We start from the raw sequence: 13536 nt of genomic DNA, 5'->3' as shown, positions 1-13536 counted from the left end.
ATGACGGATCCTGTTTATCTGGCTGCGGCCAGCCCACTGACAAACACAGCAGCTTCAAACCCGCCAGTTCCTTGGATACTGCATCCTATCGAGATCCCGTCACGGCCTCTCACCAGACCTCCAACTGTGTTACTTTCCTTGTGGGATGTCCGGAGAGCTCGACTGACTTCACCAAGCTACCACAGACGCATCCCGGCTCCAGTCTCCCCATTTCCCGAGCCGCAGCGCTCGTTTGTGTCGACTGCCACCCAGACGACCGACAGTGAGTGGGAGTCTCCTGTAAAGACGGCTGAGAACCGCCGTCCCCCGACACCACCAAGCTCTCCAGAGAGCCGGTACACGCCGCCACCTAGGACTGAGACTGACCCCCCTCGACGCCCGACATCCTCGCTGCAGCCTCCACCACAATTTAAAAGGACACAAACCTCTCCTATTATTACTTGGCAACCAGTATTCTAACCTGTATATATGTAAATAAAATAAATAAGATGTAAAATAAAAACAAAAATAAAAACAAACTCATCTTTGACTTCAGCGACCCACACCTTCCACGCGGTTCGGTCGAACTACTAGCTATCAAATAGCGAACAGTTATCGTTAAAGAAGTGGTGCCACCAGTGGCATGAGATATAATCCACTGTTATGAGCTTTCCTTTTCTATGTTTTTGTTTTTTTTCTTTTTCTTTTGTAGGCTCTTGAGAGGTAGTACTCTCTATGCCGTGTAACGGACATGATCACAAACAAAACCTCTCCTCTACCCACTATTCAAATTGTTTCGTTATTCAATAAAAATACTGTTATTTGTGTTTATTCAATTAAAAATAGAAGTGCACCTTTATTATCCTGAGTAAAAATCCCAACAGGGAGGATTCAGAAATTCGTAGCTATCACTCAGCAGGTCAAGCGTAGAATAGGAGGTCGGAGTTCGGCTCGCCGATCTCGCGGTTGTCGTGAGGTGATTCTTCTTCCCTCTGATTGGTTGGTTGACCCCCACCGCAAATAGGCCATCCCCCTGTGGCAAATATTGGTTGCGGCGTGGTCATGCGTTTTCGGAGATTACCGCTAGATGTGGCGTAATGTGCTGCTCGTGATTTCGTTATTGACACCAACTCGTACGATTTAATAGCTGCTTCAGTTTACTGTCCAGGTTACCTATCATCGGGGACTTCTTTGACAGAGGCATACACAGGGTGCCTCTCGGTCAGAGTTACCGAGTGGAGAGTGACGCCTCACTGTTCACTTTCACCGGCTTCTGTACAGGCAGTAACCGGCTGCCTATACCCGAGGTCATGCAGTCAGACGGTTGGCTAAACCGTGGACCACGACCCACACAATTAGTCCTTGCCGACAGGAAGGCTCCGTCGATCCTCGGAACGATGGCTTTATCAATCTGAACGTAGTGGTTTGGGGTCGGTCCGGCACCAGGCCGGTAAGTCGGAAGATGGCAGGCTACGGTCTGCCCTTCACGCCATCCTTACGGCATCCGATAGAGCGGGCAGCTGGTTCCTCCTTGAGGAGCGGTGCCCTCGGCCGTCGGGAGGATTTTTATCTTCCTGTTCACCGGCAGTCGAGGCGATACGGAAGGTTTGGGTGGATGCTACCCCGGTAGCAAGAGAAGTGCACCAAGGTAGCCAGTATAGTCTGATTAGACCGTCGGTAGGCGAAGTCGTCGAGAGCTGGAAACGGTAGATATCGGTCCCTCGGTGGTCGTGATCGTTGTCGTCCAAGTACCTTATTAGCGTGCGCCGAAGCGCGAAATACAGAATTTACGAAGAAAGAATTAGTTAAAAGTAGTTATTGCCTATTTTGTATCGAGTTCGGTTAGAGTACCCTGCTGAAGACGCGCAAACTAGAAATAATAACGGTTGTGTGCCCTTGTGACGGGCGACTCTGAAACGCCACGTTACACTACACATCTGCACATTGATCAAGGCAAAGAATTTTACAGCAACATGTATTCGACATTCAGCAACTTAAAGGCGTCGATATGCGAACGTTTTAATCGATCATTGAAAAATAAAATGTGGAAGCGGTTTACTCTCCAAGGATCGTACGAGTGGATTAATATTTTGGATGATTTAATGAAGTCCTACAACAACACCAAACATCGCACGATTCGGATGAAACCGGTGGATGTTAGCACGGAGAATGAAAAACAGCTGTATCGTAGCGTGTACAAGCCTCGGCAAATCAAACGAAGTGATCGAGCGCGGAAATTCAGTGTAAGTGATAGAGTTCGAATCAGCAAGTACAAGAATGTATTCGAAAAAGGCTATACACCCAATTGGACGACAGAAATATTCACCGTGAGTGAGGTGAAAAATACCAATCCACCCATCTACAAACTTACCGATTTTCAAGATCATTCCATCGAGGGGGGTTTCTACGAGGAAGAGCTCAACAAAGTGAAATATCCCGACGCGACGGCTCCCTTGTGGAGAAAGTATTACGCAAACGGGGGAATCTGTTCTATGTGAAGTAGTTGGGTTTTGATACTTCGCACAATAGTTGAATAAATAAAACAGACATGTAACATAATTTGTATGTATTTTCCGAATTACAATGAAAGATTTTGAATACACAAATATTTCCACATTTTATCTCCTTTGTACGCACATGTGCCATACTCTGTACTATGAAAATAATAATAATAATAATAATGATAATAATAATGATAATATGCAATTTTTCCATACGATGATTACACATTTTATTTTTTGGAAAACTTTATTTTCATTTTCAGAAAACTTTTTTTCGTTTTCTGGAAACTTTTTTTCATTTTCTGAAAACTTTTCTCGTGGTAAACGAATAAATATGAATAATTGCTCAATATATTAATAATAAATAAATAAATAATTGATGAATACAAGAATTTACATGGTATTCGAATTTTGAAACTTCGATCTGCTCAATATCGTATTGCTGGCGAAACGTCTCTGCTTCATGAAGGATCGCCCCGTGTGTCAACGTATATATTTACAACGGTTCTATGCCCTCAGTTCTATCCTACGGATAGTTTATTGCGAGGTTGTAGCACAGCCTCCAAGGTCTGGTGCCTCTTTGCCCAGATATCAGTTGCATATTACCGTCTTACCAGCTCAGCGTCAATTTTTGCCGTACAATGGAGCTAACTTTGTATTTTGTTTTCTCATTTTTTTTTTTTTTACTACGTATTAAACACTGTGGGGTGGGTCAACTCTTGGTAAGCCCCTCAGACGGTTCTTATAATCATTAAACGTGATGCTATTCATCGTTGAATTTTGCAATCCTTGACACGCTTACTCACTTTAACACCGTTGCCATATTTTCGTTTCATCCTCATCCGTGGTGGTAAATGTGTGCAGTTTCACATGGATCTATCGTATTGACCAGGAAATGTCTCTGTTTGATGATGGGTTATCCTTACAGCAGTTCTATGTCCACAGTTCTATCCTATGGTTGGTTTATTGTGGGGGTGGTGGTAAACCCCTCAAGGTATTGCGTCTGTTTGTCCAGGTACCAGTTGCATATTACAGTCTTGCCAATTCAACGTCAATTTTTCAGTACAATGGGGCCAACTTCATGTTTTTTACTGCGTATTAGGCGTTCTGGTATGGACCGACTCTTTGTAAGCCTCCCCATGCGATGCTTATAATAGTTAAACGTGATGGTGTTCAACGTTGCACTTTCGGCATCCTTGACACGTTTGCTAACTTTAATGGTAAATGTGCCCAGTTTTACTTGTATCCCTGATGAATTCGGTCATAATTTTTCCATTGTTCCCATCCTTCATCAGAACCCGAGGTGTGAAGTGCTCGAGACAAACGAATTAAAATCTTGATGATCCTTGTAAAGCTCTATAGGATATTCGGATATCCACCGATTAAGGATGTAATCGATCGGCGGATCGTCCGAGTGAGTTGATATATCGATAGGATTATGCCACCACTTGAACGAATCGTATAGATTGTTTACGCCAAAATACCTGAGTTACGATTCCACGTTACTAGGATCAAAATCTTTCCCCATAAACCTGTTATTGGCCCGAGCGTGTCGATTAGAATATTGTAAATTTAAATCTTGGTTCTCATCCATGTTAAATGTAATAAATACTAAATTTTCTTGGGAACTTGGACAGAATTGATCAGATTCAACTTATCAAAATTTGCAACGTTTCGTTGGTTTCATTTATTTTCCAACTTCATCAGGCAAGCTGTAACAGATGTACATAAACTTTAAAATTAAGTTGCATAAAACAATAGACATGATACATGTAAGTTACAAATTCAGAAATAATAAACTAAACAAAATTACAAAATATTTACTTTTGAGGTTAAATCATCGTTAAAATCCTTTGGTTCATAACATCAAGTCAAAAATATGTTTAAATAAGACTAGACAGATATATACATTTTTTTTAATAAAATTATAAATTCATTGTGCCAATAAATCAATTTAAATAAAATAAAATGGACAAATATAATGATGGACAAATACACATGTCAAACGTAGTGACTCTTAAATCACAGACTGTACTACTCTCACACAGTGTGATAGAACGTGTGGAGCTCGCATTATCTGTATTGTCAACATGACTCTGTTGTCCATGACTACTACTATTCATATTGTGCGCGAAAGTTCAACCTCTAAGTAAAATAAAAATAATTACTATGACTTCACTAAATCCTTAACATCATTTATCAGGTCACTGTAAATTGTACTGAGGTTTTGCGTGTCGGATCTAAAATTGACACAATTCATCGCCTTAATAAAAATCATTTCACTTAGGTTTCTCTTCATGTAATTTTTCTCCAGATCTAAAATCTCAACATCCTCGAACTGAAAGTTATGACCATCCTCAACAAAGTGATGTTCCGCTAATGCTGTTTTGTTGTTTTTTATGGACTTCTCAGGTCTGCAGTCAAGTTTGTGTTGTCTCACTCTGGCTTTTAATTTTTGCCTGGTCTGTCCAACGTACCATTTGCCACACGAGCACGGAATCCTGTATACCAGGCCAGATCTATCTTCTTTCTCCACTTTGTCTTTTAGCCGGGAAAATAGATCCTTAACCTTGAATACATTATAGAATACCAACTTGCAGTTGGTGTGCCTAAATAAAGATCCCAGTCTTGGTGACAAGCCTTTTATGTAGGGAAATCTGCTAAACGACCAATTCCTGTTGACATTGTTGCTCCTGATGTTGTTTCTAATCCTCTCGGACACAATTTTCTCACACTTGCTGATGACTTTGTTTGGATAATTGTTAGATGACAGTAATCTTCTAACCATGCGAATACTTTCCTTGGTCTTGTTCACATGACTCAAGCGCATGGCTCTGTTCAAAAACCCTTTTACAACCCCCAATTTCTGGCTCAATGGATGATTGGAATTAAAATTCAAAATTCTTCCTGAGCTGTACGGTTTCTTGAACCAAGAAGTTATAAGATCACCATCTTCTGATCTTTCTATTAGTATGTCCAAAAAAGGCAACTTCCCGTTATTCTCAACTTCCAAGGTCAACTGGATGTCCTTGTCAACACTATTAAACACATCTAAGATGCTGTCTACTTTATCCTTTGGAACCACTGCGAAGAGATCATCAACATACGACTTAATAATCGGAATTTCAAAGTCAAGGTGAGTCAACGCCATTGAAACAACATAATCTACTGCAATGATGGCAATTGAAGGACTTGCTGGACTCCCCATAGCACATCCTTCCTTCTGAAGGTAAAAATTGCCATCAAACATGAAATATCCCGAGTCGTAACAAAAATCAATAAGCTCTAGTAGAGTAGTCTGGTCCAATTGCACAAATTTCTGGATTTCATCCCACCGCTCAATGATGATTTTCCTTATTAAACTGTTATAAACATTAGTAAAAAGAGATACTACGTCCAGTGATATTAAAACATGGTCTTCGTTTACCTTTTTCAGTTTGATTTGGTCTAAAAAATGAAATGAATCTGTCACATTATATTTCAGACTCATTACGAACGGTAGCAGACTCTTATGAACAAAATTGGCGATCTCATAACCTGGTGATCCTATGCTACTGACCACTGGTCTAAGTTTACACCTAGGTTTGTGGGTTTTCCTTAAGCCATAGATTCTTGGTGCCAATGCACTGTGAGTTCGCATTAGCTTACCTTGGATGTTGTCAAGGATACCAATATCCACAAGCTTCTTTATTAAGCGGTTGCTTATGTTTTGTAGCTTTGACGTAGGATCTCTTTTGATCTTTTCATATGTTTTACGGTCGCCAACCAACTTATTCATTTCTGTGAGGTATTCTTCTTTGTACATGACCACTGTTGAATTACCTTTATCTGAGCGCATTACTAAGAGATCTTCATGTTGTTTAAAGAAATTTCTTGTGACTTTGATATTTTTAACTAGGTTGAAGTTTTTCTTGTGATTGCTGTTGCTTCTACGCCGATATTTAATGTGATTTGTCACAATATTTACACCTCTTGCTCTCAGATTATTTCTCACTTCCGTCAAACCCTCGTTGGATAACTCGTCATCTTTCACTTTGTCGATACATCCCTCCAGATCCTTAATAATTGTAACGACCGGTTGATTGATATTCGTTGTTGGTAGTCCATAGTTAAAATCTAACTCCAAGATCTTCTGGACTTCTGATGGTAAAACTGTATCAGTAAAATTATAAATTCTGTTTCCAACTTTTTGTTCTACATTGTCAGTCATCTTGTCTTGTAGCTTCCCAAACTTTTTGATGTTTTGTTTTTTTATTTTCTTAAAATTGCTCTCGTAGTAATTATGGAGCTTGTTCAAAGTTTGCATCCATAAAACTAATGGAAAACGGGACTCCACGTTTCTTTTGAGGTTATCTATCGTACGTAGTAAATTATCAATCTTCCACAAGGTAATCTTGATTTCTAGATTTAGTAGCTTGGTTCTAGTACTCAACAATACGTGACTAACTTCTCTTCTAAACGGGTGATCATCTAAACAGACGGTGTAAATGTAGTCCACCTTATTAAAAATATGTAGAGGAATTAAGTTATTGGCTCGGCATCTAAGTAAGAAATTCCGTCTATTCCTCATGTTGGCTAGTTTCTTATGGCAACGGGTTAAATCTTTAACCATCTTACATGTACTTATATCGAAATCTTGTCTTATGCGTCTGAAAAAACCTCCCAGTTTTCTAAAATCCAAATCTTGGTTCTCATCCATGTTAAATGTAATAAATACTAAATTTTCTTGGGAACTTGGACAGAATTGATCAGATTCAACTTATCAAAATTTGCAACGTTTCGTTGGTTTCATTTATTTTCCAACTTCATCAGACAAGCTGTAACAGATGTACATAAACTTTAAAATTAAGTTGCATAAAACAATAGACAAGGATAAAGTAGACAGCATCTTAGATGTGTTTAATAGTGTTGACAAGGACATCCAGTTTACCTTGGAAGTTGAGAATAACGGGAAGTTGCCTTTTTTGGACATACTAATAGAAAGATCAGAAGATGGTGATCTTATAACTTCTTGGTTCAAGAAACCGTACAGCTCAGGAAGAATTTTGAATTTTAATTCCAACCATCCATTGAGCCAGAAATGGGGGGTTGTAAAAGGGTTTTTGAACAGAGCCATGCGATTGAGTCATGTGAACAAGACCAAGGAAAGTATTCGCATGGTTAGAAGATTACTGTCATCTAACAATTATCCAAACAAGGTCATCAGCAAGTGTGAGAAAATTGTGTCCGAGAGGATTAGAAACAACATCAGGAGCAACAATGTCAACAGGAATTGGTCGTTTAGCAGATTTCCCTACATAAAAGGCTTGTCACCAAGACTGGGATCTTTATTTAGGCACACCAACTGCAAGTTGGTATTCTATAATGTATTCAAGGTTAAGGATCTATTTTCCCGGCTAAAAGACAAAGTGGAGAAAGAAGATAGATCTGGCCTGGTATACAGGATTCCGTGCTCGTGTGGCAAATGGTACGTTGGACAGACCAGGCAAAAATTAAAAGCCAGAGTGAGACAACACAAACTTGACTGCAGACCTGAGAAGTCCATAAAAAACAACAAAACAGCATTAGCGGAACATCACTTTGTTGAGGATGGTCATAACTTTCAGTTCGAGGATGTTGAGATTTTAGATCTGGAGAAAAATTACATGAAGAGAAACCTAAGTGAAATGATTTTTATTAAGGCGATGAATTGTGTCAATTTTAGATCCGACACGCAAAACCTCAGTACAATTTACAGTGACCTGATAAATGATGTTAAGGATTTAGTGAAGTCATAGTAATTATTTTTATTTTACTTAGAGGTTGAACTTTCGCGCACAATATGAATAGTAGTAGTCATGGACAACAGAGTCATGTTGACAATACAGATAATGCGAGCTCCACACGTTCTATCACACTGTGTGAGAGTAGTACAGTCTGTGATTTAAGAGTCACTACGTTTGACATGTGTATTTGTCCATCATTATATTTGTCCATTTTATTTTATTTAAATTGATTTATTGGCACAATGAATTTATAATTTTATTAAAAAAAATGTATATATCTGTCTAGTCTTATTTAAACATATTTTTGACTTGATGTTATGAACCAAAGGATTTTAACGATGATTTAACCTCAAAAGTAAATATTTTGTAATTTTGTTTAGTTTATTATTTCTGAATTTGTAACTTACATGTATCATGTCTATTGTTTTATGCAACTTAATTTTAAAGTTTATGTACATCTGTTACAGCTTGCCTGATGAAGTTGGAAAATAAATGAAACCAACGAAACGTTGCAAATTTTGATAAGTTGAATCTGATCAATTCTGTCCAAGTTCCCAAGAAAATTTAGTATTTATTGTAAATTTACTCCCGTGTATTTCAGCATAGCGTCGAAAGCAAGTCCCGGCCCTGTGTAGTAGCGCAACGGATCAAAATCATATGTTTTGAAGCAGCTGGCTCAGAAATTTTGAAAAATATCAGCACGCAAAAGAACATCAGTCTTTAAATGTGTGAATATAGAAAGTGTTCTTCCTCTTCGAGACACAAATTTGTAAGAATGTCTGTAAGTGTTTACATTTTGGTCATCAGTCTTTAAATATAAATCTAAATAGCCCCCCCAATGACTCTCAATGAAATTCCCCCCCAAACATCTTTAGCGTATTCATAATCGACGTCTGAAATATTTGCATCGCAGAGGTGCGAGTAGAAATGCTTCTTTGCAGGTAATCGCGTTTCATCGTGTTTCCCCCAACAATCGATGTATTCATAGAGAAAAACACCTTTGCGAGTCATCAAACTGAACTGTGTGGAATTATTATAAAATTTACGCGTTGTGTGTTTATCTGCATCATCCGAATATGACTAAAGTTTATCGATGCTGCTAGACATAAAAATCGATGAATCTCAAGTGCATCATTGCCCCATCAACACGCTTCGTGAAGAATATATATTTTTCCCTATCTATGGGTAGCGGTGTAATTTGACCGGGAAAAGTTGTTGCTAGGGATTTTATTAAAAATTGTGTATCCAACAGGGTGGACAAATTGGGAAAAACTAATGGAATTGTGAATCGTGTGAATGTTTATAACGGCCAGGAATATGGATATTTTTACATACGTTAATTCTAAATTAATCTGTTTTGAAAGACATGTTAGAAATCAAATTATCGCTTTATATAATGACACCATACTACAGCAATGTGGATTAGAAAATGATGTGTTGCATACCGCACGCTCAACAGCTTCGTTAGCATCGTGCAGAATTTGCTTTTCACATCACAAATAGGCTCGTTTACATTACCCACATTGTAGGAGAAGTAGTATGTATAACAAAATGAGTACCAGTAGGCGTCAGAACAAGGAAAATGAGCGAATGTTAGCAAGAGCTTCCCATCTATAGGGGAACGAGAGTCTTTTCGTGTTACCGAGAACTCACATCTTGGTAAAATTAGGAAATCAAATTAAGTGAAATATATTTTTAACCCCAATGTTTAACATTCATAATGTTTGATATAGCACATCATCGAATTTAATACCCTGCAATTGCTCTAGATGAAATGATAATATACATATATATATAATGTTCCTTTTTTAACACTGTCGAAGCTGCGATGAGTTTCTCTGTAAATGGAGTTTATTGTTTCGTATACTATTACATTACATTACTTTTCTTTACATTACGTACTTATATTCTATGTTTAATAAAAATAATATTACCTGTAAATGGAGAAACGACATTTACAGCTTATTTTTCTCTCGTTCTGACGTTTCCACGTGCGATTCGGCTGATAATAGCTTATGTACTAATCTGTCATAATGCCCTCGGCATTCTATTGTTTCTATTCGCTCATATTTACACGTATGTACTATTGACCGTGAAACTGCCAAAGGCGCTTATTGTTGTGCGGTGAAATTTCAAATTTGGGAGTGAGAAAGAAATATGATGAGGTGAATATAGGCCTCGTCATATTTGTTTACATATATATGTAATAATCTTGATAATTGTACTTCTACTCCACTTTTAAAATAAAAACTCAAGTTGGATTCTGAAATAAAAACAGAAAACAACATTAAAAGTTTTTACTCCAGGTAATGTACAGTAGTTTGCTCAAGTTTTAATAATATCCTTAATAAAATGCACAATTATTGTAGTCGTAAATTCACGTACTTATTAGGTTAGAATTTTCAATATCACGAGCCCATAGAATCCGTAATCACAGAGTATGTTATTATGTATGATGACGATAGACAACTCCCTCTATAACACTGGTGGTAATGGCGGCAGATTCAAATTGAAGTAAATGAGAGATGTCATTTTCTTTATATCTCCCCCCCTTGGAGGAGAACAATCACAAGGAAACGATGTGACTGTTCGTCAGTCTATCATCCGCTGCTGGAATTAATTTTGTTATATGGAAAAGGTTGGATTCTTTCTTCTTGTGTCCTGTATCGACTTCATAGATTGAGTTAGATTTTCTTTTTATGATTTTGTACGGTCCGATTCTTATTTCATCCAGCTTTTTCCTATTGAGGCGGTTCCCATTTTCCACATACACTAAATCTCCAGTATTTAATATAATTTCTTGCCTGTGTCTGTTGTATCGTTCTGCATTTTGATCATGGGACTTCTTGGTGTTCTGTAAAGCTAATTTTCGATCTCTTTCTAGGTCTTCCTTTGTACCCTTTGTCTTTAATTCTGGTGGCAAAATATCGACACTTTCGCCCTCCATCAAGTACTTGGGAGTGAAGCCAGTGACGGTGTGTTCTGTTTCATTGTATCTTCTCACACATTCTTGAGCGATGGCTGTCCATGCTTTTTTTTTGTTGTTCTCATTTACTTTGCATCTTATTTTATTTACCAGAGTCTGGTTTAGTCTTTCATTGAGGCCATTCGAAAATGGGGCATCTACTGCAGTAAAAATCAACTTTATTTTGTTCTCCTCTAGAAAATTTTTAAATTGTTTAGAATTAATGCCAGGATATTGGTCTGATAATATTGTGTCTATATCATTACTTTCTGTGATTTTTGTAACTAGTTTTATGAAGTCAGTGGCGTTTTGGTTTTTTGACGTTAGTATGTAAGCATATCTTGTAAAGTGATCAACTAATAGATGCAAATACTTTTTCGTTGATCGCGATCCTCCAAATCCTCCAATGGTATCAATGGACATGATTTGAAATGGGTAAGTGGCTGGACCTAGATGTGATAGATGCCCATATTTTGTTTTATTTCTCGACTTGTTTGTTTTACATATAGAACAATTATCACACTCTTTTTTTATATTCATTATCATATTTCTCGCAGAATAAAATGGGGTTATCTTGTTAATCATTTGCGATCTTCCCAAGTGACAGTAAGTCTCATGTATATCTTTTATTAATATTTTACTTAGATTTTCAGACAATACTATTTTATTTCTACTTTTTAATTTTTTATAATAAATGTCATTTTTTAATATAAATTTTCTTTTCTTTTCCTGTAATTCCATGTTCTGGTTTTGGTCATTTTTTATGTCTTCCAGACTTACTAGATTTATGACTTTCAGAATATCATCTGTATTATCATCAAATTCTAAAACTGGATTTCTGCTTAGGCAGTCAGCTTCCTGATTCGATATTCCCGGATTGTATTTTATTTTGAAATCATATTGTGATAGGTAATATGTTAAATCCCCCAATTCTTCATCTGTTCTAGATTTTACATTTAAGTTTTCCAAAGGTTTGTGGTCTGTGTATACAGTGAATTGTTTTCCAAATAACCAGTGTTGCCAATATTTCACTGCTTCTTTAATTGCTAAGCATTCAAGATATATTGCTTTTTTCTTTTTTTGAGCATCATTCAGTTTTCTTGAAAAATATGCTACTGGTTTATAATTCTTATTTTCATCTTCTTGCTTCAGTACAGCTCCAATTCCATTGATACAAGCATCAGTATAAATTTTGATTGGAATATTGGGGTCAAAAATTTTTAGTACTGGTTCCGAACAAAGTAATGTTTTAATTTTCTCAAATGATTCTTGACAATCTTTTGACCAAACAAAACTTACATTTTTCCTCAGTAGATTGTGTAATGGGTCTGAGATTTGTGCCAAGCTTGGTATAAATTTATGGTGATAGTTGATTTTCCCAAGAAATTGTCTTATATTTTTCCTTGTTTCCGGAACTGGAAAATTTTTCACTGCGATTAGGTAATCTTTCAGTGGTCTTACTGAGTTCTTTTCAATAATATGACCCAAGTATTTTGCATAATTTTTAGCAAATGAGCATTTTGAAAATTTTAGTCTAAATCCCTCATTGTGAATTGCTTCTAATAGTCTTGATAGATGCTGTATATGCTGACTAAAATCTTGTGAAAAAACTAATATATCATCTATGAAAGATACTACAAAATCATTAAGTTTGTATTTTCTTATTATATTATTCAATATTCGTTGGAAAATTGCTGGTGCTGTTTTTAATCCAAAAGGGAGACAGGACCACTGAAAATGGCCCTCTTGTGTTACAAATGCTGTTTTAGGTCTATCTTGAATCCTTAGGGGAATTGACCAAAATGCAGAATTTATATCTAATGTTGTAAAGTACTCACAGTTTACACTTTTTACTATCAAATCCTCTATAAGTGGAAATGGCTGTGACTGAGGAGTAATAATTTTATTTATATCTCTGAAGTCTATACACATTCTGGTTTTTTTATTTTCTTCTTTCTTAAATGCTAGAGTAACTGGAGCAGCAAAAGGGCTGTATGATTCTTCAATAAGCCCCTTTTCCAGTAATTTTATCACTTGATTCTCTATTTCTTTTCTATCTTCGAATGTGCATCTGTAAGGACGTTTATAACAGTATTTTTCTTCCATTAGATCTATGTGAGCTTCATATTCTTTAACAGTACCGATATCATATTTGTCTTTAGCAAATACTGACTTGTATTTCTTCAATAATTTGTCGATTTCAGACTGTTTATACACATCTAAATGATTTACTATCATTTTAAATTCATCAGTGTTTAGATGTTCGTTGAAATTTACTTCATATTTCCTAAGATTGTTTGTTTTTACTTCTATGTCACCTGATAAC

The 13536-nt window shown here is 36.9% G+C and overlaps 3 protein-coding genes across 3 annotated transcripts; 2 read left to right on the top strand and 1 right to left on the bottom strand.

Moving 5' to 3' along the window:
* Window positions 1–459, top strand: LOC138191410 (uncharacterized). Its single transcript, XM_069138163.1, has one exon. The coding sequence runs from the start codon at window positions 1–3 to the stop codon at window positions 457–459; it is 459 nt and encodes a 152-aa protein (XP_068994264.1).
* A 4188-nt stretch (window positions 460–4647) lies between these two features.
* LOC124224792 (uncharacterized) lies at window positions 4648–6690 on the bottom strand. The gene has a single exon (XM_046636996.1). The coding sequence runs from the start codon at window positions 6688–6690 to the stop codon at window positions 4648–4650; it is 2043 nt and encodes a 680-aa protein (XP_046492952.1).
* A 616-nt stretch (window positions 6691–7306) lies between these two features.
* LOC138191409 (uncharacterized) lies at window positions 7307–8257 on the top strand. The gene has a single exon (XM_069138162.1). The coding sequence runs from the start codon at window positions 7307–7309 to the stop codon at window positions 8255–8257; it is 951 nt and encodes a 316-aa protein (XP_068994263.1).
* Window positions 8258–13536: the final 5279 nt, after the last annotated feature.

The sequence above is a fragment of the Neodiprion pinetum genome, chromosome 1, assembly GCF_021155775.2.
Source record: "Neodiprion pinetum isolate iyNeoPine1 chromosome 1, iyNeoPine1.2, whole genome shotgun sequence".
Taxonomy (NCBI): Eukaryota; Metazoa; Arthropoda; class Insecta; order Hymenoptera; family Diprionidae; genus Neodiprion; species Neodiprion pinetum.
This window is presented reverse-complemented; position numbering and strand designations above follow the sequence as displayed.

Excerpts from the sequence above, each read along its gene's own strand:
- LOC138191410 (XM_069138163.1), top strand. The coding sequence starts at position 1 with ATGACGGATCCTGTTTATCTGGCTGCGGCCAGCCCACTGACAAACACA.
- LOC124224792 (XM_046636996.1), bottom strand. The coding sequence starts at position 6,690 with ATGACTGACAATGTAGAACAAAAAGTTGGAAACAGAATTTATAATTTT.
- LOC138191409 (XM_069138162.1), top strand. The coding sequence starts at position 7,307 with ATGTACATAAACTTTAAAATTAAGTTGCATAAAACAATAGACAAGGAT.